This window comes from Myotis brandtii, unplaced genomic scaffold, assembly GCF_000412655.1.
Source record: "Myotis brandtii unplaced genomic scaffold, ASM41265v1 scaffold847, whole genome shotgun sequence".
In the NCBI taxonomy this organism is placed as follows: Eukaryota; Metazoa; Chordata; class Mammalia; order Chiroptera; family Vespertilionidae; genus Myotis; species Myotis brandtii.
The window spans coordinates 1,109,867-1,133,886 of NW_005371441.1; the positions used below are offsets into that span (position 1 = coordinate 1,109,867).

At 36.8% G+C, this 24,020-nt stretch overlaps 1 protein-coding gene and 1 long non-coding RNA gene across 3 annotated transcripts in view; one reads left to right on the forward strand and one right to left on the reverse strand.

Moving 5' to 3' along the window:
- The first annotated feature begins 702 nt into the window (after positions 1-702).
- Positions 703-16,283, forward strand: LOC106724501. Its single transcript, XR_001360315.1, has 3 exons — positions 703-722; positions 14,378-14,381; positions 16,210-16,283. It is a non-coding gene; the product is annotated as an uncharacterized LOC106724501 (long non-coding RNA).
- The window catches only part of LATS1 (large tumor suppressor kinase 1), a 31,972-nt gene continuing 10,599 nt past the window's right edge, over positions 2,648-24,020 (reverse strand). Inside the window, exons 3-7 of one of the 2 annotated variants that reach the window (XM_005884699.2) lie at positions 21,614-23,121; positions 19,030-19,612; positions 13,973-14,155; positions 13,695-13,801; positions 2,648-6,791 (exon numbers count right to left, since the gene is read on the reverse strand). In XM_005884699.2, the coding sequence (XP_005884761.1) occupies positions 6,282-6,791; positions 13,695-13,801; positions 13,973-14,155; positions 19,030-19,612; positions 21,614-23,121 (2,891 nt within the window). In that variant the 3' untranslated portion in view covers positions 2,648-6,281. The remainder of the gene's footprint in view (positions 6,792-13,694; positions 13,802-13,972; positions 14,156-19,029; positions 19,613-21,613; positions 23,122-24,020) is intronic. The other variant, XM_014532155.1, reaches the window with a different exon arrangement.

The window sequence follows — 24,020 nt, forward strand, 5'->3', positions numbered from 1 at the left end:
GGCCGACGGAGGCGGGGAACGGGGGCGGGATGCGCCTGCGCAGTCCTCGTCACCGCCTCCTGGCGGGGTTGGGATGACTGTTGGGATAGTAACGGCTTAAGCAAGTACCATGTCGCGTACCTCACTTTTCCGAAGTATTTGCTCATTTTTCCTCCCATTTGATTTTCACCATATTCCTCAGAAAGTAAGAAGTCAAAGTGTCTGTTTTTCGAGTGTCAAAGGTCATACAACTCGTTTATGACAAATTCTGTTTTAGAACCAAATACTCAGAACTTGGCTGGGGCGCTTGTCACGGCATAACATGGATAACATAGGGAGTGGGTAAACAAATATTCGGACACGCTGCTGGAGGAATTTTATTCTCGTGATTTTTTTGGTCAGCGTTTTTAAATTATGATAGTTCACGATTTACAAATACTCACTGGACAGAACTGTGCTTCCTCCGATTTGTCTCCTGTTAAGATAGGTTTTCCTTTAGGAGTGCATGGAAATTAAAAGTCTAATTTTAGCCCTAGCTGGTTTGGCTCATTGGATAGAGTGTTGGCCTGCGGACTGAAGGGTCCCAGGTTCAATTCTGGTCAAGGGCACATGCCTGGGTTGCGGGCTCCATCCCCTGTAGGGGACGTTCAGGAGGCAGCCGATCAATGATTCTCTCTCATCATTGATGTTTCCATCCCTCTCCCTTCCTCTCTGAAATCAATAAAAATATATATTTTTTAAAAGTCTAATTTTAAAGCATTCCGGCAATTTAACAGACTTAAAGGTGATTCAGTCTGCCAGTATTTATTGAGCAATTACTATGTGCCAGACACTGTTGTAGGAACGGGTATATAGTAGTCAACAAAATGCTGTACCTTGTGTTTAAAGTCTTATAAAATTCTCAACTAAGTAGAAAATAATAGTTTTTCTATGGTGGATATGACCTATTGTAATGGAGCACAATACACTATAATTAATATATCTTTTTGAAATAAAAAGCATTTCAGGGAGGTACAAATGAGGGTATCAAGTTAGTAACAAACAATGGGGAAGAAGATGATAAACTAGAGAAAAATGTACAAGATAAAAATAGCTGAATTTCATGATTGATTGCATGGGAGATAGTCAAAGTACAAAATGACCTCCTTAAATTGATTTGCGAATTAAACACTAATACATATTATACACTCAGTTAGGGTGAGGTTCAGCAGCGGTAAGAAATGGGTATATTGTTTGTCTTTTTCTCTAACATTCTACAGTTGAGATTAGGCTGGACAGACAGCTGTGATTCACACAATCTTGCAGGTAACTGGGTTCTATTCATTTTGTTGATCTACCACCACTAGGGTGTTTTCCTAGTTTTAATGGTCAACATCAAGTCCCAACTCTGTTCTTGTTCCATACTGTGGGAAGAGGGAAAGAACAAGTGGAGGGCAAGCAATATCAACTTTAAGTGTACAAAATAGAATTTGCACATATCATGCCTGCTCATATCCCAATGGTGAAAACAGTACTGTGGCCACACCTAAGTACAAGGGAATATGAGAAACATGGGCTCTAGTGGGGCGGTCAAAACTTGGGACGGGGTGAGGGAGGGCTCTGTTAGTGAAAGGGGGAACAAGAGCAGCCTTGTCATTAGTCAGCCTCTCTAGGGGATTAAGTACTCAGGAGAACCCCCCTTCCCACCAAATTCAACCCCTCTCCAGGAAAAACAACTCAAAGTCCCAACAGATTCTGAATCCAACAAATCGTTTAGGAGCTCTAGGTGACTAAGGAAGGAAGGAAAGACTGAATACTAGGGAGGACAATAACTATGTTTCAAATACAAATTTGACACCCTCCCTCTACCCTTCGCACACATAAGCAGATACATTGTTTTGATTTGGCATAACAAGGTATAGTCACTTTAAGCATGCCAAACTTTGGTCTCCACAGTAGTAAAACGAGTCATAAAAATAATGCAATTTGCATCAGCTATACAATGCTTATGGAGACCGAATATAATTTTACAAGGGAATGCAAACAAGAGGATAAAAAGAATGATGGTAATGCTTATAAGAAAAACCCTAAATATGTTTCTCTGTATAAAGTTGATTTAAAATATAACAGTATATATATTTTTTCTTGTAGGCAATTCATATAATAAAGGATTATAAAAACAGATTAGGCCCTGGCTGGGTGGCTCAGTTGGTTGGAGCATCATCCTATACACCAAAATGTTGAGGGTTCGATTCCCAGTTAGAACACATGCCTAGTTTTCAGATTCAGTCCCCTGTGGGGGTATCTAGGGAAGGCAACTGATTGATGTCTCTCTCTCAAGTCAATAAAAACATTTTAAAAAACCAGATTAGCCAACAACTTCACATTTTAAAAACTGGACTCAAATGATACTAAATGCAGAGATTAATAATTAAAAAGGTTTAAATCTGTGATCTAAAGGAAGCCTTTAACATGGAATATTGTATTTATGAAGCCATTTTACTGGTTCATACTAACTCTGTTCAGTTTGCCTTAACCTAACTAGGTATTATTAGTTTTACATATTTTTTAATTCCAAAGCATCAAATTTCTAATGATAAATTTTCTGAGAATAAAATGATTAAAATAAACTTTTGAATAAAAATATCAACATACTTAAGTGGCTTAAAAGTCAGCTTTCCACACATAATTGAAAGATTTGAATTTTGCTTTTTTTTTTTATTATCCCAGCAAATGTTACACTAGATAAAATGATTGGGGAAATACAAATAGGTTCATTAAAAACACAGGCTGATTATTCATATCTACTACATTCAAAAGTATGCAAAACAATTTATATTGCAAAGCTGTAATTCCTTTTCCTATCAAAGCTTTATATTATAAAATTGTAGTGTTGTACTGATTCAATTTTAATACAAAATACTTATGTACACAATACAATATAAAAGTAAACTGTGGTACAGTGCCTTCCACGAAGGGATATATTAAGGCGCTTTACAAATATACTAATAGGTTGACCCACATTACTTTTTTAGATTAAAACAAATAGGCTATTGTTTCACTTTAAATACCAAATGGATTTTTATTTTTGTTTATTAAAGAAATTGTCTAAAGTACCTTAGGTAACAGCAGCAGCAATATCTAAAAATCCTCCCACTGTATTTTCTAGTTACTAACATATTATTAAGTCAGAATAAAACATTTCCACTCACAGTTTTGCACTTCGCAACAGCAGAAGGTAATCACTTTTTTAAAAAGTCAATCTCAAAGTGACTTCTTAGTCATACATTCTATAGTTTCTATTACAAATAAGGTAGAAAAGATACAGCAATAGGGCCCGCCTTAGGATGTCACTGAACAATACATAACAGTATCTACAATTACATAATTATAGAACACTTTATAAATACTATTGATATGCATAAAAGGGTAAGTATAACAAAAACAGTAAGATTTTAACGAGTGGGAAAATTTTTTAAAAAGAAAACATGTATAACCAATGTTTTCACTCCATTTCAATTGAAAGCATATAGAATTTTGTTCTCATCTTTTTGGTCAGGAAGCACCAGATTCTATAATGGAAGAACTGGATATAGTTTGGGAATAAGATAGCTAATCAGTATATCCAAACTATTAAAAGTACAGATACTAAAGGCTTGTACATGGCTTCGGATAAACACAAAAAGTTTATTCTGTCAGGAAATTTCAAAAGAATATAAAATTTGTAGTGTCTGTTACATTTGAGAAATGAGGGCAAAACAGATTTTATGGGGAAAGAGAGGAAGGAGACAGCACCTTAGTTTTTCTATTACAGAAATTTAACAAAGTTGGTTTTATACTGTATTACACCATAGTAAAACAACTAAATGGAAATTTAAATGTGACTGAGAAAGCCCAAGAGCAAGAGGGATGTCTTAAAATTTTGAGTAGTGAGCTAAAAATTCTTGAACTAGTTTGTTTTTATAGAACTAATCAAATGTTCCATGAAATGCAGACCGCCATCTCATAGTGCATTTTCTTACGACTGTCTGATTAGAAGTCCTTCGCAAGTATTTCTATATCAAGTCTGTAGAGCCAACCATGTCAGTGCCCTTAAAAGGGTGTGTTTAAAATGTCTCAGTGCTGTACCAGCAAGAGAGGCATTCATAGGGTTATCTGATCACATGGTACAGACCTTTTCCATCACAAATTATCAGTGTTTATACAAGATGTGCTAATCTGAACATTAACCAGTAAATTTAAAACAAAGTTCTTAGTTTAATATATCAGTGTTCTTATAGGACAGAGGTCTTTAACCAAGAGTTGATATGTTTCAACATGTCCAGAGCCCCTAAAACTGCACACATTTTATTCATTATGTGTTGATGTCCATTATTCTGGGAAGAGAGTCCACAGCTTTCATCACATTTCAAAATGATCCCCAAAGACCCGTCCATTACATAGCGTGTTGTGCAGTGGTTTACAAGCTGAGCTCTGAGAGGGCTACCTATAGAAAGATGAGAACTGTGAGCTAATAAATCTTTGCCCTCCCCAGTTCAACTGGAATAGCTTTGACTTGATTTTACTTACGTATATGATTTCCATTAGCTTTCATATAAAAAAAGCTAAAAGTCTGAAAATCACTAAAAGTATGCCTCTTATCCACAATTATTGTTTTGATAAAATTCTTTATCAGTGGAGCTTAAGAAAAAGAAAATATAAATTTTACTAATAATAAGAAGAGAACCCTTTTCCCTAAAAGATAAGTTAAGTATATTTTGGTATGAGAGCACAAGTCTCCTTGTAACCTAAGCCTATATAATAGGAATGTTGAAAAACATATTATTTAACCTTAAAATAGGTTAGGAGGACTTGAATTTCTACTAGGACCACTATGTAACTTTCCCTAATTACTAATGGCCCCTAAATTAAGAGTTAAGTAATAATTTTTCATCAATCAATCGCCCATAGGGAAAATATTGCCAAATAGCCAGCTTTTCTTTTGCCAATAAACAATCCATGCATGCAGCACTGTTCTGAAAGAGGAAACCTGCAACATTAGTGATGACATAATCAAAACTATCACAATATAGAAAAAATACTGTTCTAGTGAGTATCCATAAATAATTTCTAATCAGTTTCATATGAAACTGAAAATCTCTGCTTAGGATGGTGGAAATACTTTTTAAATTTCAAAGCAAAAATATGGAGAATCTTAGCTTTTAGTAAATTTTGATTCATGGCAGCTTTGTTCCTTTTAAAACTGGAAGCAGCACAAACAGCACATGTTGGAATTTTTAATAAATAGATGCAAATAGACATGTAGTCAATAAGATGAAAAGAACAGCCCTCATACTTGATGTAAATATACATCCACAAATATAGTCAGGCTTCTTTTCTAGCAACATATTGATGTCTTTTTCCAAGATAACAATGGATTGACTGCAGAAGAATATGCTCCTGTTAGTGGTTTTAATTTCAAGACCAAAAAATCTTCTAAGAGTAGTAATTTAAGATGTACAGGAATCTCCAAAACATCATGTAATATATCAACCCAAATAATAAAAAATTTCATATAAGGCAAAACACAAACCAAAAAAACCACCTGGAAGCGGCGTTAAAAATACCAAGATGTAAAGAAAAATGGCAGTGCTTTGTTTCCTTTAATGACAGTTATTCTTAAGAAACAAATGCTAAATATTCCCAGGTGGGAAGTAAATGACATTTATCTATTTTTCCCTTCTGATGAGCATCCTGTTTCAACCCTGTCACCCTGTATTTCTTAGTTCCAAGACGTGAATTATACAAATTATCATTAGCCTAGGAACACTCACCACCATGATGGCTTCATTTCTATAGCTTATTTTGTACCAAAAACAAGGTTATGGGAGTGGGGAAGGGGGGGGGGGGACTTTGTAAATGTGGGGTATATTTCTTATTTGGTTAAAGCAAAATAAAACTAAAACTGTCTTTCAAAAAATTTTCAAAAACTCTTGTCTTTTAAAATGATTTAGCATATGTACAAATAGATACCAGGCTTCTCCTTTTAAACAAAGCACACAATTTTTATTATTTATTATTTTCAGTACTTTAAGTACCAAGAACCGACTATAATATTCAGTTCATAATTTACTTTATAACAATTTTTTTCTAAATTACTGATTATAAAGGCTGGAATAAATTAACATTTTAAAAGGATTTTTCCATAATTTAGGAAAATAAAATATTGTGCACAGAGCACACACACACAGCTCTGTCACATTTGCATAATTTTACTCAGAGCCTCAAAACCCCTGCATTTCAGGCGTTTTTGCAAATCCTCATTACAGTTATTTCCTAGTGTGTTAAACATACACTAGATCACGATTTTTGATCTCTGAGCCTGTGTGCTGATCATCTTCATCTGACTGTTGCCCTGAGTCTTGCGAATTAATATATTCATATTCAATAGGCTTTGGATAATTATATGGGTAGCCATTGTCATCAAAAAACCTCCTAAAGGTAAATTCATAGAAAGCATGTTCAGGGTGCTTTCCATTTTTATACCATCCGTTGAGAGTGTCATTCACATTTTCTTCCTCTTTATCATCACTCCATAATTTGTCAGGATCAACAGGATCAAAATTTGATGTATCTGTTGGATGTGTGATTTTAGGAATATATGAAGCAGGTTGTTGTCTCAGGTCACTGGAGAAATCAATTGTTTTAAAAAATGGATGAGCTTTTATTTCATCAGCACCATTCTTGCCTAAGCGATCTTCTGGTCCTCGGCAAAGTTTGATTATAAGATCAGAGGCTTCAGGACTCAATTTAGCTTGAGGAGGAATGTGAAGAGATGTTTGCCAGTTGATAACCTTTAAAAGATTTTTAAAAATTAGGAGGGAAAAGATAAATAAGAAATACAAAATTTTCTCCAGATTTTATACCAAAAGTCTTACTGAACTATTTATAAAAATTTTTTAAAATATATTTTTATTGATTTCAGAGAGGAAGGTAGAAACATCAATGATGAGGGAGAATCCTCAGGGGGTCAAGCCTGCAACTTGGGCATGTGCCCTGACCGGGAATTGAACCCAGAACCCTTCAGCCCACAGGCCAATGCTCTATTCCACTGAGCAAAACTGGCCAGGGCCTATTTGTAAAATTATACAATAAATTGCATGGTATTTAACCTTCCTTACCTTTAATAATGAATCATTGGTGGGAAATAACCTTTCCTCTCATTCCCTCCTTTTCAGGCAACTTCATATTAGAAGACTCACTGCAAGTTTTAGCACTACTTGTAGAAATGACTTTCTATTGTGCCTCCCCTGTTCTATATATTTACTTGTATCATAATATCTCTAATACTTTGTGGTACCTATTTATGCCTGTGCTTTTCTACTACAGTATAAAATTCCATAAGGCTATAGAGCATGTATTGTCTTTGTATTTCCTAGTGCTTGGCAAATTGCCTGGCACATAATAGATGTTCAGTAAATACTTATTATGGTTTTGAAGAAACCAGAATGAGGAAGGAAGGAAGGAAATAAGGGAAGGAGGGAGAGATGTATGTGGAAAGAAGGAAGGGAAGAAAGGTAAGGAAATATCTGTTAAATAAATGAACTGCATTCTTCCTTATTTATATAGGACTTTATCAACTAGTGAAGAAGGAAGAAAAATAAATCACCTCTTCTAGTATCCGTTAATCTTAAAGTTTTCTCCCAGGTTAGAAAAAGGAGATGCCTCAAGTAATAAAATGTCTTTGAATCTTTTTGAAAAAACAAAACAAAACAAAAAACACATGATGCAGTAATAGTTACAGTATTATGCCTGGTTCCATAATCTACTTCAAATAAGGGAAATTAATATATACAAGCAGCTGGACAAGTTCTTCAATTTAAAGTTACATTCAGGATTATTTAGTTTAAGGTAAAAATAAAAAAAAATAAAAGACTAGACATAGAAAAAAAAAGATCCCCCATTAATTCAAAGATTGGTCAATAGAAATTAATGTAAACTGAAGCACAGAAAGAAAAAATGGAATAAAAAATAATAAAGCATGATACATGTAAGACAATTATCAAATATCTACTATTTGTATGAATACTAAACTAAGTAGAGTCCCAGAAGGAGAGACGAAAGCAGAAGAAATCTTCAAAGAGTAATAACAGGGAATTTTCCAAACTTGATGAAGGTCACCAAGCTACAATTCAAGAAACTTTATGAACCTCTGAAAGAAAACATCACACGAGTATATAATGGTGAAATTGCAGAAAACCAAGGTGACAGAGAAAAAGTTTTAAAAGCAGCCAGAGAGAGAAAGGCTCCAGTTCCGAATAAAATGTAATAGGTAAACTCCACCCTGTCTTTCCTACTGAATGCAGCTATACATCTGTGCAGAATGCATGGAGCAGCTACTTAGGTCCCTGTAGTAAAGAGTAGCAGGCAGACTGAGGAAGATGATATGAATTTGAAGTACCAATGAAATGATGGTGAGTTTACCATTTTTTTCCATCTAGAATCCCTTGGTCTAGACTCAGGAGCCCAAACCCTGAAGATGTATAATACAGAGTGAGCTCTAGGAAAAGTCCTTCTAGTTCAGGCCCAGAGATTGGGAAAGGGGTTTCCTGGCCATAGCAGAGGTGCAGTAAGAGTCACCTGAAACTTCCTCTTCAATTGAAAATTAAAGCATGTGGCCGCAAGAAGATAGATCGAATCCCTGGTGCTTTTTCTCTCATGTGCTCTTGCTACCCTATCATGAGACGTGTGTGGCAGAGTAGGATAAATTAAGTCTCACTTTCTAGTCAAGGAACTGAAAAAGGAAACCCAAAGGAAATGAAAAGTACCAGGGAGCCAAAACCGGTTTGGCTCAGTGGATAGAGCGTCGGCCTGCGGACTGAAAGGTCCCAGGTTTGATTCCGGTCAAGGGCATGTACCTTGGTTGCAGCCACCTCCCCAGTGGGAGATGTGCAGGAGGCAGCTGATCGATGTTTCTAACTCTCTATCTCTCTCCCTTCCTCTCTGGAAAAAATCAATAAAAAAAATTTAAAAAAAAAAAGTACCAGGGATATGGCAGTGGAGGAGAAGATTATAAAGTTATTTATAAACAGCTGGGCTCACCTCCCAACTGTACCTGTATGGATCTAATCCTAAAGAACACATCAAAGTCTGAGAACTGAACTAAGTAGAAGACCACAGCTGCTTTGACAACGAAACTGACACTGGAGTCACAAGCCACAGAAGGGTGGTTAGTACTTGTGGACTGAATCCAACCAGGTTTAATGCCAAAACAATACCAACATTCTCCATAACATTTAAACAAAACCCTGACTCTCATAACATAAAATGTCCTGGATATAATCCAAAGTTACTTGGCATACAAGAACCACAAAAGTGTCAACCCAAATAATAAAAGAAAATCAACAGTGTTGAGATGACATAGATTTTAGAATTACCTGACAAAGACTTTAAAGTAGGCATTGTTAAAATGTTCTAAATAAGGATGAATACTCGTAGAATGAAATGAAGACAAAGTCTCAGCAAAGAAATTGAAGAAGTACTAAATATACATTTTATTTTTTTTAAATATATTTTATTGATTTTTGACAAAGTCTCAGCAAAGAAATTGAAGATATGAAGAAGTACTAAATATACATTTTATTTTTTTAAAATATATTTTATTGATTTTTTACAGAGAGGAAGGGAGAGGGATAGAGAGTTAGAAACATCGATGAGAGAGAAACATCGATCAGCTGCCTCCTGCACACCCCCTACTGGGGATGTGCCCACAACCAAGGTACATGCCCTTGACCGGAATCGAACCTGGGACCTTTCAGTCCGCAAGCCGACGCTCTATCCACTGAGCCAAACCGGTTACGGCCTAAATATACATTTTAGAACTGGAGAATGCTATAACCAAAATAAAAAACTCAATGGATGGGCTCAATCAAATGGAGATGTCAGAGGAAAGTGAACTTAAAGACAGAATGATAGAAACTATGCAATCTGAACAAAGAGAATCAAGAGTTCAAAAACAGAGCCCTCAGTAATCTGTGGCGCTTTACCAAAGGTTTAACACTGGTGTCATTAGAGTTCCAAGGGGAAAAAGTTGTGATATAGAAATTCAAAAAGCTCAGTAAACACCAAACAGGATAAGCTTCAAGAAATCCATGCCCAGACATTCCATAATTACAACACTGACAGCAGCCAGTGAAATGATGCATTGCTTAAGGGAACAATGATTTGAAATGAATGACTGTAGATTTCTCATCAGAAACTATGGAGAACAAAAAGAAATGGCTATTTTAAAGTGCTGCTAGAACTGAAACCCAGACTTCCATACCAATGCCTTTTTTTTTCTTTTTTTTTTTTTATTGTTTTCAGAGAGGAAGGGAGAAGAAGGGAGACAGAAACATCAATGATGACAGTCATTGATTGGCTGCCTCCTGCACACCTGGCCTGCATCCTCTCGCAATCCATGACCCCTCGGGGGATGCAGCAGTGCGCCAAGCCGCAGGCGGCCAGGGAGAGGGTGGGCCGGGTGCCGCACACTTGTGCTCATCCCGCTGCATCTGCTACTGCCTCTTGGTAGCGCTACCACGGTGTCAGAGAGGCTCCCAACTCTGCAGCAGCTGCGCTTGCCAGTACAGCCGTGTGCCTGGCTTCTGGCTGAGCCATGCTCCCCCTGTGGGAGCACACTGACCACCAAGGGGCAACTCCTGTGTTGAGACTCTGTCTCCTGATGGTCAGTACGTGCCATAGCGACTGGTCGACCGGTCGTTCGGTCCTAAGGGTCACTTAGGCTTTTATATATATAGATAGTAAGTCCTAAAATCAAGTAGTTGATTCCTCTGTTTTTTTTAAAAAAAAAAACTGTTTTCTTTGTCCAAGTTCTTATGTCCACCCATATAAATTTTAGAATCAGCTGATCTATATCTGCAAAAATTCCTGTTGAAAATTTTTATTGCAACTGAGTTAAATATACAGATTTTTTTTTGGGGGGGGGGTGATTGATAGTTTTACTATGGTGAGTCTTCTAATCCATCAACACAGTATGTATCTTCATTTATTAAGATTTTCCTTCCATCAATTTATAGCTTTCAGCACACAGTTCTTGTTCGTGTTCTATTAGATTCATACCTAAATATTTCATTTTGGGGAAGCTATTGCAAATGGTAGTTTTAAAATTTCAGTTTCTGATTGTTCCCTGATTAAATACAGAAAAACAATAGATTTTTATGTATTTTCCTTATATCCTACAATCTTGCCAAACTCATTAATTCTATGGGTTTTTCCTTTGATTCCCTGGGATTCTCTATATAGAAAATTGTGTTATCTTTTGAGTAGGGGAAATTTTTATTTCTTTTTAATCTATATGCCTTTTCTTTCTTTTTGTTGCTGTATAACACTGGCTAAGACTTCCTGAACTATGCTGAATAAGACTGGTGAGAACAGACATCATTGCCTTTTTCTTGATCTTAGAAAGCTTTCAATTTTTCACACACACACACACACACACACACATACATATACATATAGATATTAAAATGAAAGTAAAATAAAGACACTTTTAGACAAACAAATCTAACACAAACCTGGGAGAATGCATTACCAGTATACCTATACTAAAAGAAATTCTAAAGGAAAATTTAAAAATAATATATTAAATGCAATGACAGAAGTAGTTACAACTTGGTAGGGAGTATTATAGACAAGATGATATCTCAAGACACTCTCAAAGAATGATTAAAAACAATCAGAAGCCCTGGCCGGTTTGGCACAGTGGATAGAGCGTCGGCCTGCGGACTGAAGGGTCCCAGGTTCGATTCCGGTCAAGGGCATGTACCTTGGTTGCGGGCACATCCCCAGTAGGGGGTGTGCAGGAGGCGGCTGATCGATGTTTCTCTCTCATCGATGTTTCTAACTCTCTATCCCTCTCCCTTCCTCTCTGTAAAAAAAAAAAAAACCAATAAAATATATTAAAAAAAATAATAATAAAAAAATAAAAATAAAAATAAAAACAATCAGAAAATTAAAAACAAAACCACAACCAAGAATTAACCAAGCTTCAGAAAGAGGGGAGGGCTGTGGAAGATAGGATAGAAAGGACACTCCAGACAAAGAGAATGGTGTGAACAAAGGTACAGAGGACAAATTTGGACTTTAACCATGAACAAAGGAACCACTAAGGATTTTTAATGGGACAGTTTATGGTAAAAATTGTGGGAAACTTCTCATTTAAGTGCCAGAGGTAGTTTCAAGTGGAGGTACAGTAGTCCCCTCTTATTTGTGGGGGATATGTTCCAAGACCCCCAGTGGGTGCATGAAACCACGGATAGTACTGAACCCTACATATACTATGTTTTTTCCTATACATACATACCTTTTCTCTTACAGGAAGCACTTTACAGCTCCTCTTTGTTGTATCTGAATTGCCAATATCACTACACTTGCATTTGGGGGCCATTATTAAGTAAAATAAAATATTATTTGAATGCAAGTACTGAGATACAACAGTTGCTCTGGTTACTGAAAAGGCTACTAAGTGACTAACAAGTGGGTAGCATATACAGCATGGATATATGCTACACAAAGGGATAATTCATGTCCCAGATGGGACAAAAAAAGGACAGCACAAGATTTCATCATGCTCCTCAGTATGGGACACAATTTAAACCTTACCAATAGTTTGTTTCTAAAATTTCCCATTTAATATATTCTTATATGGCTGACTGCAGGTAACTGAAACCTCTGAAAGTGAAAAAGTGAATAAAGAGGAACTACTTTATAGATATTTATTTGTGGTTTGGGGCTAGAATGTGCATGGAAGGAAACAAAGCCATGAGCCAACAGGTAACAAAGAGTAAATTGAAATAAATCTTCAAAAGATACTAAAGAGCCCAGCTGGTGTGGCTCTGTGGTTGAGCATCAACATATGAACAGGAGATCACAGTTCAATTCCCGGTCAGGGCACATGCCCAATAGGGGGCATACAGGAGGCAGCTGATTGATGATTTTCTCTCATTATTGATGTTTCTCTTTCTCTCTCTCTCTCTCTCTCTCTCTCTCTCTCTCTCCCTCTTCCTCTCTCTAAAATCAATAAAAACATTTTTTTAAAAAAAGGTACTAAAGATTCTGATGAGAATGAAATATGAGTATAGTTTATAAAGGAGGGAGAATATGAGCGTGATGAGGGGATGAAGGAAATTTAAGTTCATGCATAGAATCTTAGTGCGTTCCTATATTCTTTCAAGTTCATTCATTTAAAAAAAAATTTTAATTGATTTTGTTGAGTGTGAAAGGAGAGAAAGAGAGAAAGACATCAATTTGTTGTTCCACTTATTTATGTAGTCATTGGTTGACTCTTGTATGTGCCCTGACCAGAGATCAGACCTGCTTGGCATATCAGGACAATGCTCTAACCAACTGAGCTACCTGGCCAGGGCCAAGTTCGTTCTTTAATTCTAGAATAAGATGCTCTATGCAAAGGTCTGATAAACATCTGTAATGTAAAGGACTTTGTGACAATTCTTTTGGTATAGATCAGGGGTGGGCAAACTTTTTGACTCGAGGGCCACAATGGGTTCTTAAACTGGACCGGAGGGCCGGAACAAAAGCATGGATGGAGTGTTTGTGTGAATTAATATAAATTCAAAGTAAACATCATTACATAAAAGGGTACGGTCTTTTTTTTTTAGTTTTATTCATTTCAAATGGGCCGGATCCGGCCCGAGGGCCGTAGTTTGCCCATGGCTGGTATAGATTATATACCTTACCTTCATTTGTGTTTCTAATGGTGTTTGTGCCAAAAAAGGAGGTTGTCCCACCAACATTTCAAAAAGAATTACACCAACACTCCACCAATCACATAACTGTGTATAGCCTAAAATAAGATACCAAAGTTATAGTTATTTATAAGCACTTTAATTAATATAATCGTAATTAATATTGTCACAAATTATACTATAAAATTAAGTTTTATTATAAACCTGAACACTAAGCTATATTCTAATCAAGTTTCAGCTGGAGATTGTTTATAAAACAAATATTTTACCTGTTCGTAACAACACTTCAGGTGCAATATAATTGGGAGTCCCAACCAAAGAATGTGCTAGACATCGCTGGTGCTGGCGTGCAGCTCTCCGTTCTAGTGGCTTCAATCTATCTCCACATCGACAGTTAGAAGGGTCACCCCATTCATTACTGAAATCCATGCTATCTTGCCGTGAATGGTCACCTGTAAAGTAAAAAGAAATAAAAGCAATAAGAACAAGAGTAAACCAAGAGTCTGTTTAATTTTTTGACATCATGGTTTATAGTTAACAACACTCTTCCCTTATGACAAGCTAAGATACAATGTATGCCAAATCACTGATGGTGTTTATTAATGACTGCAGCTTGTGATCCACAGTATTAATAGGACAAATGTTACACTAAGAAAAATTAGCCCAAGATTCAGAAATGTATTCAATGTTAAATGATGATAAAGTCAGGAGTAGGTAGGATTAAGAATTTGTTACTCAGACTGCTCCCCATTACTACTCTGGACAAAGTTCTAAACAAATTAGATCAGTGTTTCATTCATTCAACAAGTGACAATGATAAGAAAGCCAGGGTTGTTCTCTCAGGCAGCTTCTCTGTAGGGAAGAAACACAATGAACAAATACATATGTAAGAAACAGGGCTTCTGGTCAAGATGGTGGCATAGGTAAATGGTACTTGTTGCCTCCCACAACCACATCAAAATTTATAACTAAAATACAGAACAGCCATCATTCAGAACCACTTGAAATCTACCTGAATGAAAGTCCTACCACTAGGGAATTAAAGCAGCAGCACATCAAGACTGGTAGGAGGGGCAGAGATGTGAGGCAGAATCTTGGGAACCCTGCTGGTCCCACATCCACGTGTGGCGGTTTAAAATTGGGAGGGATATCTTGGCTGCAGAGGTTTCCCTGAGGACCACGGGGTCCGTCCCCCACACCATGTCGCCAGCCCAGGGTTCCAGTACCTGGAAGAGAAACTGCCACAACTTCTGGCTATAAAAACCAGCAATGATTGTGGCTGAGTGACATGGAGGCTGCAGGAGTTCCAGGCAGTTCCTTTTAAAGGACATAGCATGGGACTTAGTCTCACTTCCTCTGAGCTCCAACACTGGGGCAGCAGCTTGAAAAGAACATGGGACATTCAGGGAGGAACTAACTTGTCTCAAATCAGGTTAAGAGATGGAAGGGCAGTTTTCTCCCAGACGGAAGTGTTCCTTTGCTCAATCCTCCCTACCACAGAGATGACAGGCTGCACCATATCTGAATCTCCATCATACTAGCTTACACTTTTCGCCCCACCTGGTGATTCCCTGAGACCCCGCCTCTCCCTACTTGGAAGCTCATCCAAGGCATTTCCAGTGGCTTTTCCATACAACTGGCCTCTCTTGCCTCATGCTCTGGACTTTCCTAAATCTCTCAAACATCAGCTGGCATCAACGTGCCCAGTATCTCTCAATAAATGGCCCCAGGCCCAGCACTAGCAGCAGCCTACCCTGGTTCACAGCTTGGCACCTCCTGGGCACCTCCAAGCTCAACACAAGTGGCAGCCATCTGTAGATTGCTTTGTAGCTCATGCTGGGTGTCCCTGGGCACAGGCAGAGGCTGACTTTGCACCTCCTGGGAGGCCCCAGAGCCAGTGCACCCAATGGTCGACTTCAACCATGCCACATTACAACCCTACCACCTCCACAAGTAACACATTCAAGGGGAGGACTCAGTGAGCACCACAGTTCCACTGAAGCAAGTCCTGTTCCATAGGGTTGGCTCCTGCACAGCAGCTGTTCCACTATCGTCACAGCTGGTCCACAGAACCAACTGGCCTGGGGGTAAATCCCTCCCAGTGACACCAACATCAATCAAAGCTCAACTACAATAGGACAGTGCATGTAGCTCACACAGGGGCACATCTGGAGTGCCCAGCTCAGGTGACTGGGGAGGCTAAGACATACCAGATTCTACCAAGTCTGGAGACATACCAGATTTACTTAATACAGAGAAAAAAAATACAGGGAAGGAGCCAAAATGCAGAGACAAAGAAACAGGAGAAATCTCCAGAAAAAGAACTGAATGAAATGGAAGCAATAAAACTACCAGATACAGAATTCAAAACAATGGTTAAAAAAATGCTCAAGGAACTTATGAGAACTTCAAAGAACTTAGTAAGAATTTCAAAGCAATTAGTGAGAACAGCAACAACATAAAAAAGGACCAGACAGAAATGACATGTACACTAACTGAAATAAAGAATAATTTACAGGGGATCAACAGTAGAGGATGCCAAAATCAAATCAAGAGTTTGGTATATAAGGAAGCAAAAAACACCCAATGAGAACAGCAAAAAGAAAAAAATCTCAAAATATGAAGATAGTGTAAGGAGCCTCTGTGTACCAACATTCACATCATGGGTACTGGAAGAAGAGAGGGGGCAAGAAATAAAAAACCTGTTTTAAAAAATGACAGTCAATTTCCCTTACCGGTGAAAGAAATAGACATACAAGTCCAGGAAACCAACTGTCAGCTGGTTTCTCAACTGAAACTTTATAGGCCATAAGGGAGGCAAGAAATATTCAAAGTGATGGTTGCAAGGATCTACAACCAAGATTACTCTAGAAGGTCACAGGACTTTAGAACTGAAGGTCAGATAAAGACAAGGAAAAGCTAAAAGAGTTCATCACCACCAAACCAGTATTACATGGTATGTTAAAGGGTCTTCTTTAAGAAGAAATGAAAGATCAAAAATATGAAAAATGGCAATAAATGCTTATCAACAATTGAATCGAAAAATCAAAATAAATGGACAAGGAATCTGATGAACAAAATAAACTGATGAATAAATAGAACCAGAGGCATGGAACATGGAACAGACTGACGAATATCAGAGGGAAGTGGGGAGAGAGGCCAGGAAGAGATTAACCAAAGAACTTATATGCACATATGCATTACCTATTGGACACAGACAATAGGGTGGTGAAGGCCTGGGAAGGGGCGAGAACTGGGTGGAGGGGAGCAATGGGGCGGAAAAAAGGGGGACATCTGTAATATTCTCAACAATAAAGGTTTAAAAATAAATCAATTTTAAAAAGAAACATAGTGATGCATCCCATGTTGAGAATCAACTGGGGTGATGTGACAAATTGAAGCGACATATGTAAAAAACAAACGGGAATCAACCATTTAAAAACTAGGGCTATTAATGGGGGGGATGAGGACACATTTGTAGTACCTTAACTAATAAAAAAATAAAAAAAAACTAGGGCTAGGCATTCTATACAGAAACAACAGTAACAGAGAAAAGACCCGTGTAATTATAAAAGAGGAGAATGGTAGGAAATGGAGTGGGAACCAGTGCACATGGATTTTGTAAACAAAAGACATGGTTTGCCTTTTATTCCAAGTACAGTGAGAAGACATTGGAGAGTATGAAGCAAGAAAATGACAAGATTTGATTTACACTTAAACAGATTATAAGGGAGGACAAAAGTGAAAAACCAGGTAAGAGGCTATTACCCCAAGTATACAGCTTAACATACAAGTTAAGCTTGGTGACTGGGGAGGCTGAGTCCAGTCACTTAAGGTAATAGTAGTGATGGAGAAAATTTCAGGATATATTTAGAGGTGGAGTAAGCAGGACTTATTGATGAATTACATGTAGAGGGTATAGGAAAAAAGAATCATGACAACTAGGTGTCATGATGATGGTGGTATAACTTACTAAACTGGGAAAAACTGGAGGGGGAAGGCTGGAGGGGGAACAAACAAATTAAGAGTTGTTTATTGGTAATGTTAAGTCTGAAAGGCCTATTAGAAATCCATGTGAAAGGGAGACACCATTTCTGGAGAGATTTGGAAGTCACTGACATAGAGATGGCATTTAAAGCCATGATTAGATGATATCACCTAGAAAAATATATCTAAAATTAACCCAGCTGTAATCATCTGGGATGTTTGATTAAAACACAATTTCTATACTCTGAAGACTTTCAACCAGTAGACTGGAATAGAGTCTAAAAATCATATTTTTAAGAACCCCAAATAATTCAGGTGAATCTGGAAGACATTATATTACATTAAGCTGAACATTAAAGTAGGTTCAGGTGTCCCAGTTCTGTCCATTTACTGTCAATCTACTCTTGTTCACAGAAGGCTAATATTACTTACCTCAGAGGATTGCTCTAAGCATTAAATTAGAATATATGTAAAGCACCTAGTAAGTATTCAACAAATGTCAGATCGACTTACACTTCCATTAGCACATGAAGGGATCTTGGCACTGTGGTGTAGCAGAAATAACATGGACCCTGCAATCAGACAGCCTTGGTTCAAAGCCTAGCCCTTACACCTATTTTCTTGTGTGACCTCGGGCAAGTTACTTCATCTAATTCAGCCTTCGTTTCTTTATTCTGCCTTATAATGACGTTGTGAGGATTAAACAGAATCATGTACATAATGTACATAATGTATTTAAGGTTAAATAGTTATGTAACAGTCATACAATGGAATCCTAAAAACAGTGAAAATAAATGTTACATGCAATTAACACAGATGAACCTCAAACATACAAGTTAACATAGAGGAATACATAGAAAATTATTACATTTAAATAAAGATTCCAGAGTAGGCAAAATGAAATAATATATATTTTTTAGGGATACATACATATATGGTAAAAATGTAAAGAACTGATTACAAAGTTCTGAAACAATGGTTATACTTCCCTGGAGGAAAGGAGGTGAAATGATTATTTAAGGGTTTCAAAAGTACTGACTAGTTCTTAAGCTAAATGGTGGGAATAGGGCTTCATTTAAAAATTATTTTTAAAATGTCTGACATATTTCAAAATAACAAAACATAAGATAGTTAACTAAAAAATGTTCATGATATTTGGAAATAATTGAAGCTAATACACTCTTTGTTTAAGTCTAAATGTCTGTAGGATGCATCCATGGTTATCCAGCAGAGTCAAGATCTGACCCAGGACTTCTGTGTCCCATCCCATAATAATACCATCTTATATTTTATTGCAATAAATCATATTAATATATACAAATTTTATGATTTTACTCACCACTCTGGTAGTACTTAGAATCATGTGTCCATCTGAAGCCAGTGCAGAGGCCGAAGTCAGTCAATTTAATATGACCATCACGATCAATCAAAATGTTATCAGGTTTAATATCTCTATGAATAAAACCCATTTTATGAACACTTTCAACTGCACAGGTAAGTTCTGCTATGTAGAATCGTGCCAGATTTTCTGGAAAGATGCCCATTCTAATTAGTAGGCTCATCATATCACCCCCAGGAATGTAGTCCATTACAAAGTATAAATTGTCCTTATCTTGGAATGAATAATATAGACGAACTACCCATTCATTGTCAGCTTCAGCCAGGATATCTCTCTCAGCTTTAACATGAGCAACCTGATTTCGAAGTAGAACATCTTTCTTTCGAAGAGTTTTTGTTGCATATAATGCCTTAGTATCTACTTTTCTTGCTAGACAGACTTCACCAAATGCTCCTATTCCTAGTGTCTTTATCTTCACAAACATAGACTTGTCCATTTTAGCCCTCTTAAGACGGATGTAATTAGACTCTTTTTGGCAAAGCATCTTTCTCATTTGATCCTGGGCTTCTTGAGATAATCCAACCTAGGTAAATAAGCTAAATGTTAAATGAAGAATTATTTTCTATACAAAATATTAAGAATAGCTTGTAAAAAATCAAGCATATAAAGGTTAAGTGCATAATTTTTAATAAAGCATGTTAGAAATCTAGAATATATTTCAGAGAAAAATCAATTATCAAAAGTGCAACTTAAGGGATAGTTAAGAGAATATATAAAGTGAGTGTAAGATCCTACTGTGGAGAGCAAGAAGATGATACCAATGGTCAGCTTTCTACTCCTAATGTACTCAAAAATGTTCCCAATGTGCAAAAACCAAACCTCTGTTCACATGCATCCTCATCTATCCTTTTATGCGTATTCATTCCAAATTACATGATTACTTTGCCTTCATTATATGCTTCTCTTTGAAAATATCTGGTCCTCAGATACTCTTCCTTCCATTTTACCCTTCATGAAAAGAAATTCTTTCAAGTTCATTTATTCTAAAAATTGATGTATTAAGAACAGAAGAATATCTTCTCTAACTATTCATTAATAGTCTTTCCTTTATCTTTCTCAAAACATTAGAATTAAGGGTATGACTCACAGCCATCACTAACACAAAATGCAAAGAGTTTCTCCGACTTTATTTTTCTTTCCTACTTTGTTTTAAACTAACTTGTGTGATTACCAGGTATCTTTAAGATCTTTTGGAACATTTCAAAGAATAATCAGTGTGACTTATTAAGATACACAGGTAAAAACCAAAACCAACTTCTAACTAGATATGAAATATCTAGATTTAGAAGGAAAAGTTTATTTTTGGCTAGCTAATAACTAATGAAAAGTAAAGTCTAATTCAAGAAATGTAAGACTAATGAAAATATAGCAATCTCATGCTTCTGTTAGGATGTGTATTTGCATGCAAAATATTTTAAGAAGGGTGGCATGCCAGTAGTATAGAACTGTTTCTCTTAAAATCTTACTTGCCTACACAGTAATGGAGGCTACAGAAGTCAGCAAAGCTTCCAACACCATAAAAGTTTAAATCAGCTATTAGTGAAAGTGAAGAGGAAAAAGGAAAAATAAACTAAGAAAATACATACAGACAGACTTTAGTAAGAAATCCTAAGAGCTAAAATATGGATAAATCATATAATCATGGTATTTATCTAACAAAATTCAATTTATAGCAAGAACAACAACACTGTGAAATCAGATTTAGAGAAATAATTTTAAAAGAATGGCTTTCTTAGGTTGTGTGAGGAAATTTCATTACAAATTTAAGCCTCTTGGACTTTGAGCAATAGATGAAAAATTAAGAGTCAAACCTTTGGACTGTAAACACATGATAAAAATAATAATAACAGTACCACTATATCTAATGAAGGCATCTATATGGAATCACAATAGAGATTAAATTTATTCTGATCTCCTTTTAAGTGGACTTTGATTTAATAATTTCAGCACATTTTTCCAGTACATTATAATAATGAAATTAGATGGGTAAATAACTGGAGGGAGATGTCTCTGACATTTTCAAATAAGACCAACCTGATGAATAAACCCACAAGTTCAAAATTACTAAGTAAAGGGGGGCGTGGTGGGCTAGAAGGGCTCAATGGAGGAAAAAAGGAACGTATGTAATACTTTCAACAATAAAGATTTTTTAAAATTACTAATTAAAAATGAATTTTTCATAAATGTATCGAGACCCAGATCATTTTTAGCTCATTTTAAAAAGTTGTAAGGTAACATGTAAAACCTCTAAAAAATAACCCTTGTTTCAATTTCCAATTACACCTAAACCGTAAATTATATTTTTAACTTATTAGAAGAAATTTATTACAGGAATTCAGAGTAAATCTTGAAATACTAAAATGAAGTGCTATAATTAAAATACTTTAATGTTTACTGACTTTTAAATAGTTGATAATATATTTAGCTACAAAAAGAAAGAAAAATACTGGACCACAGTATTTTAAAATAAATGCCAAGGAAATAGATGATCAAGTATAAAAATGGACATTTCAAAAGGTTTTACCCGCATCATTTCATTCTCTAATTGTTTTTTACGATGTAGACGTTGCTGATGAGATTTGAGAACATTTTCTACATGTTGCTCCATAAAGAATTTAAATGCCTGAGGAGAGTAACTTTGAATACGAGATTCCCTTCGCTCTTCATCTTTCTTGTTTTTCCTAACGGTGATAGGTGAAGTTGTAATCTGTTTCTTTTCTTTATCCCCACTATCAACATTTTCATAACTTTTTTCACCCTCATCTTCCTTGGGCACAGTTGACTGATCCTCTTTGTTAGATTTGACTGATTCATATGGAGGAACAGATGGGTTTTGGTGTAGCAGATGTTTTGGATAAGGTGGTGGTGGACCTTGATAGTTTGGAGCTTCAGCAACAGGTGACATAACAGTCATATTTGAAGTGGTACCCTCAGAAAAAGGACTAGGTTGAACAGGTTGAATTGGCTGTGGTATCCAAGAAGGATGAGTAGGTGCTAAAGCAGTCTGTAGCTCTGGTTTTAACACGCGTATGCTTTTCACGGGTTGTTGTATTGGAGCTGGTGTAATTGCAGTGACTGTTGTGGCTGAAGGCTGAGAATTAGCAGAATGACTTGTTCTATTTCCTAGTGGATTATTAAAAGAATTTGACCTCACTGGTATGTTAGGTTGCCATGTAGGGATTTCATGCCCAATGCTTGGGGATGACTGGGCTGGAGCTGAAGATGACTGAGGCCAAGTTGTTTGAAGTCCAGGAACACTAATGTTATAAAGTTCCATATTATGACTATTCCTATTTGGCACCATCATAGACTGAGGAATATTTCCATTTGTATATGATGAAGGAGCAGCAGATCCCCCTGTTTGTAATGCAGAAGGGCTTTGTCCATTAGTTGGGGTCAGAGGATATGGAGGGGGTGGTTGCCGATTCACTGCACCAGTAGGGACATTTTGGTGTATCATAAAATCAGTTTGACCACTACCATTCTGAATTCCGGGTCTCCCTGGTGGGTAGTTAAATTTGTTAGAACTCTGCATGATGATTGGTTGTCTGCCAACAGGAACAGAACTAATGACTCTCTGTCCCTGATTAGGAGGATTCATTGGGGACATGTTCAGAGGTGGTGGAGGATAGCCCTCCTGCCAGGCTCCAGGTGGAACAGGAGAGATTCGAGAGATTACAAATTCCATATTCCCAGAATAGCGCTTTGTTTGAGAGTTTGGTTCCCATGAGGAGGGAGGTGGAGTTGTACCTCTTGGAGGAGGAGTCTGGCCTCTTGGGGGTGGTGGAGGAGTGACACTCCTTACTTGAGGAGGTGGTGGGGGGTTCACTCTCTGTCCGTTGCTAGGGTGAGCTTGAGCAAATGCTGTGATACCAGATCCTGACAAAGGTTTTCCTACATCTGTTTGTGAGTTGGGACTTTCGGAACGATAGGCCACACTTTCTGCTAATGGTGGGCCATGTCTCTGAGGAACTAAGGATTCTTTAGAACCTTTCCAGCTTTGTCTGCGGTTAACCGATTGTTGCACACTCCCTATGATCATAAAACAGAGGGGGAAAAACATTTTTAACTTCTTATTTTTGAAAAATTTAGCTTGGAATTCTGACACTACTAAATGATCATTCTCTTTGAAGAATCATACAAATCAGGGAGGTAAAGGGGGGAATATGGAGAACATCTGTAATAGAGTCAACAATTAAAAAAAAGAATTATAAAAATCAAATTTCAGTAAGTGGTTTTATTTTACCTTTTAAAATTTTATTTATTTTTGACTAGGCAACACATTCACTTAACTCAAAATTCAAAAGGTACAAAGGAATACCCACTTCCGTCCACAGCCAACCAGTTTCCTTCCTTGAAGGTAACCAATCTCATCAAATATCTTAGGGATACACAAGTAAACAGTATACTTCTTATATATACTATAGTGCCTTGCCCTTTTCATTAAAAAACTGAAGATTCTGCCCTAGCCGATTTGGCTCAGTGGATAGAGCGTCGGCCTGTGAACTGAAAGGTCCCAGGTTCGATTCCAGTCAAGGGCACATGCCTGGGGTTGTGGGCTCGATCCTCAGTGGGGAGCTTGTAGAAGGCAGCTCAATGATTCTCTCTCATCATTGCTGTTTCTCTCTCTCTCTCCCTCTTCCTTCCTCTCTGAAATCAATAAAAATACATTTTTAAAAAATTAAAGATTCTGTATCAGTATATAAAGTGTTTCCTTACTTTTAAAAATGTTATCTATTTTTTTTACTGTATACATATACCCAAATTTATTTAATCAGTTCCTTTATTGATGGATATTTTTTTTTAATTATTTTTATTGATTTCAGAGAGGAAGGGAGAGGGAGAGAGAGATAGAAACATCAATGATGAGAGAGTATCATTGATTGGTTGCCTCCTGCATGCCCCCTACTGGAGATCAAGCCCACAACCCA